Source organism: Physeter macrocephalus, chromosome 20, assembly GCF_002837175.3.
Source record: "Physeter macrocephalus isolate SW-GA chromosome 20, ASM283717v5, whole genome shotgun sequence".
NCBI classification, from domain to species: domain Eukaryota; kingdom Metazoa; phylum Chordata; class Mammalia; order Artiodactyla; family Physeteridae; genus Physeter; species Physeter macrocephalus.
Window position 1 is genome coordinate 24,463,839 of NC_041233.1, and position 3,752 is coordinate 24,467,590.

At 38.9% G+C, this 3,752-nt stretch overlaps 1 protein-coding gene across 2 annotated transcripts in view; it reads right to left on the bottom strand.

Moving 5' to 3' along the window:
* Positions 1-3,752, bottom strand: part of PLA2G12B (phospholipase A2 group XIIB) — a 21,267-nt gene that overhangs the window by 4,214 nt on the left and 13,301 nt on the right. For both annotated transcript variants that reach the window (XM_007120708.3, XM_007120707.3), the window contains exon 3: positions 2,454-2,619. In XM_007120708.3, coding sequence (XP_007120770.1) covers positions 2,454-2,619 — 166 coding nt within the window. The remainder of the gene's footprint in view (positions 1-2,453; positions 2,620-3,752) is intronic.

Below are 3,752 nucleotides of genomic sequence, written 5' to 3' on the forward strand. Positions count from 1 at the left end.
GAGCGGCTAGGCCCGTGAGCCATGGCCGCTGAGCCTGCACGTCTGGAGCCTGTGCTCTGCAATGGGAGAGGCCACAACAGTGAGAGGCCCGCGTACTGCAAAAAAAAAAAAAAAAAAAAAAAAGACAAATAATCCAATTTAAAAGGGGGCAAATGAATAGACATCTCTCCAAAACAGTTATTTAATGGCCAATAAGCACATAAAAAGATGCTCAACATCATTAGCCATCAGGGAAATGCAAATCAAAACCACAATGAGATATAACTTCACACCCACTAGGGTCTGTAATAAGATAGATAATAATAAGTGTTGGCAAGGATGTGGAGAAATTGGATCCATAATACATTGCTGGTGGGAATGTGAAATGGTATAGCTGTTTTGGAAATCAGTTTGTCATAAAACTACCTTATAACCCAGAAATTCCCCTCCTAGATATATATCCAAGAGAAATGAAAACATGTCACCACAAAAACTTGTACATAAATGTTCATACCAGAATTATTCATAATAGCCCAAAAGTGGAAACAACCCAAATGTCCATCAGTTGATGAATGGATAAAGAAAACATATTATATCCATACAATGGAATGTTATTCAGCAATAAAAAGGAATGAAATACTGATACATGCTACAATATGGATAAACCTTGCCAAGTGAAAGAATCCAGTCACAGAAGACCACATATTTTATGATTCCATTTATATGAATTGTCCAGAATAGGCAAATTTATAGAGGTAGAAAGCAGACTAATGGTTGCCTAGAGCTAGCCAGGGGAATGATGTAGTGGGACTGCTAATGGCTCTAGAGTTTCTTTTTGGAGTGATGAAAATGTTCTAAAATTAATTGTGGGGCTGATTGCATAACTCTGTGAACATATTTTAAAAAGCATTTAAATGGTTGAATTGTATAGTATGTGAGTTATATCTCAATAAAACTGAACAACAACAAAAAAATGAATGATCAGAGTATTTCAAGCAGAGGGAACTGAAGAGGCAGAAAGATTTGCGCCATCAACCCACATAGTTTGGAATAGCAGAAGTCAGGAAAGAAATCAGAAATAAGCAAGATGATGCTGGAGAGGTAGGCTAGGACTGAATCAGAAAGGGCTATGAATGTCATGCTAAGGACTTGGATTTAATCCTAAGGAAGAGGAACCTATTGAAGGACTTACACGGAGGGTGGAGATGATCAGATTCATCTGGTATGAAAATATACCTGGTCTCTATGGGGTCAATAAATTGGATGGGACCCAGAGATTGGGTTAATCTGTAGTAACCAGGCAAGTGATATATCAAAGAGATATTTAGTAGAAAGAATCAATAGGATGTTGCTTGGAGGGAGTAATTTGACCTGACCCTAGATTAGCAGCAGGCACTTTTTCACCTTTTGTAGGTACAGATAGAATGATACTCCCTTTTACAGGGCCTAATTAATTATTCATATTTTCAAGCCCTCACACATTCACTTCAGGACGACACTCTAGACATTGATCTATAACAAGATCCGAGATTCTTCCTGCGTCTGACTTTCTCGGTGGCATGGGGCCAGCTCTTCAAGCCTGAATTTCAAACTTCACCATCTAAAAATATACAATGCTAGGGCTTCCCTGGTGGCGCAGTGGTTGCGCGTCCGCCTGCCGATGCAGGGGAACTGGGTTCGCGCCCCGGTCTGGGAGGATCCCGCATGCCGCGGAGTGGCTGGGCCCGTGAGCCATGGCCGCTGGGCCTGCGCGTCCGGAGCCTGTGCTCCGCAACGGGAGGGGCCACAGCAGAGGGAGGCCCGCATACCACCAAAAATAAATAAATAAATAAAAAATTAAAAATTAAAAAAAATAAAAATAAAAATAAAAATATACAATGCTAATACCTGGATGTAATGTTCGGGCTTCAGAAACTAAAGGATTACAACTTTTCCTAAGGTAAATTAGGAAAAAGAAATTACAGAATCAGTGCTAGAAATTAGGTAGGTAAGCAGTTGTTTGAAAATAATTATCCTCAAAGATATAGAGACCTTTACACAAAAAAGACAGATTTTTAAATTAAAATTCTTTCCCTGACAAGAACAAAGTAAGAAAAAAAAAAGGCTTAAACCCAACCATGTAGTCCTATACAGAATAATTCCTGATATGGAAAATTATTTAACAGTGGAATGGATAACGAAAGCCAGTTGGGCAACTCTTGCTCTGTCCTTAGAGGATAGATTTTATTTCTCTGGGAAGGCTTTGGTATGGCCCTGTCCATCAGGAGTGGCGCCAGCAGCTCCTGGGCAGGACAGCAAGAACTTTAGTGAAGGATTGTCCAGAATCTTCCTTCCCCCTTGCTTGCATTGGTCACAGAGTTCTATAAAGAAAGATCAGTGAGCTCTGATAGTCTCTTTGGGTAAATGGCTACATTTCTGTGTGAAAACAGGAACAAAACTCCCTGCTCACAGGTAGATGCACTTAAGATTCCTACCTTCTACGTTGGAGACAAAGCCCAGACTCCTCTTAAGGTCAGAGCAGATAGAGTGGAGACACCATCGGAATTTTGCATCACAGCGATACTTGTTGGCACCACAAGTGTCATAACAGACGTCCAGCTGGTTGCAGCACTTGGTCATTGCTGGAATGCCCAAGTCCATCTGAGGAAAAGTGAAGGAAGAAAATGCCACGTTTAGACCAAGGACCTTAGGCAACCTTGCCTACCTTGATCTCAAATTCCTGTTACAGATTCAGATCAATTCAGAAGCACTGATGACTGGAAAGAATACATCAGGTTGACAGTCACAGGATGCTAAGTTTTGATCATGATCTAGTTATTAGTTTAATAACTTTGAATGGCCCACTTTTCTTCTTTTTCTTTTAGGGTTTAGTAATTTTCAAATTCACAGGCCACTATAGTGCTAAAAATAGAAATCAGAAAGTTAGGCAAGAGGGCATAGCTTCAAGACTTGCAAATTCAACTAAAACCTATGCTATATGAGATTTTGTTTAAACAAAAGATTCCAAGGCTCAGAAGTATGAAAAATTAAGCCTCAGTTCATGAAGAGGTCACCAGCATTTATCAGGCATCCATCCCATGCAGCACTGTTTTAAGTATGTGTATATGTGTTTGTATGTGTCGAGGAGCAGAGCGGGGATAGAATGTAGTTCCTGACCACAAGGGGACTATGATCAAACAGCAATGTAACACACACACACACACACACACACACACACACACATTTATAATGCATCCTATAAACAATTACAAATGTGTCATAAACTAAGTTCATAGACTGCCACATGTAGAGTTATCAAACGAATTTTTTTGCGAGGATTATTAGAGATGATGGTAGACTTAAGATACAGCAGGTAAAGAAAGGAAATAATGAGCAAATCATATATGAGCAAGTCAATTAGTTTGTTTAGTCTTTCAAGGGTCTTAGCAGGGTGATGTATTATATATTTTTATTTTATACATATATATATATATTTTTTTTAATTAAGGAGAAAGGTAAGTTGATAGATGGCCTTGACATCCAAACTAGCAAGTTAGATTTGATAAAGACTCTTGAGGAAGGAAGGGACATGATACAATAAGTGATTAAAGAGGAGTAATCATTCTGTGGTTTATAAAACAGATGAGAACAGGGTGAGTTTAGACATGGATCTTTTTTTTTTTTAACATCTTTATTGGAGTATAATTGCTTTACAATGGTGTGTTAGTTTCTGCTTTATAACAAAGTGAATCAGCTATACATATACATATATCCCCGTATCTCTTCCCTCTTGC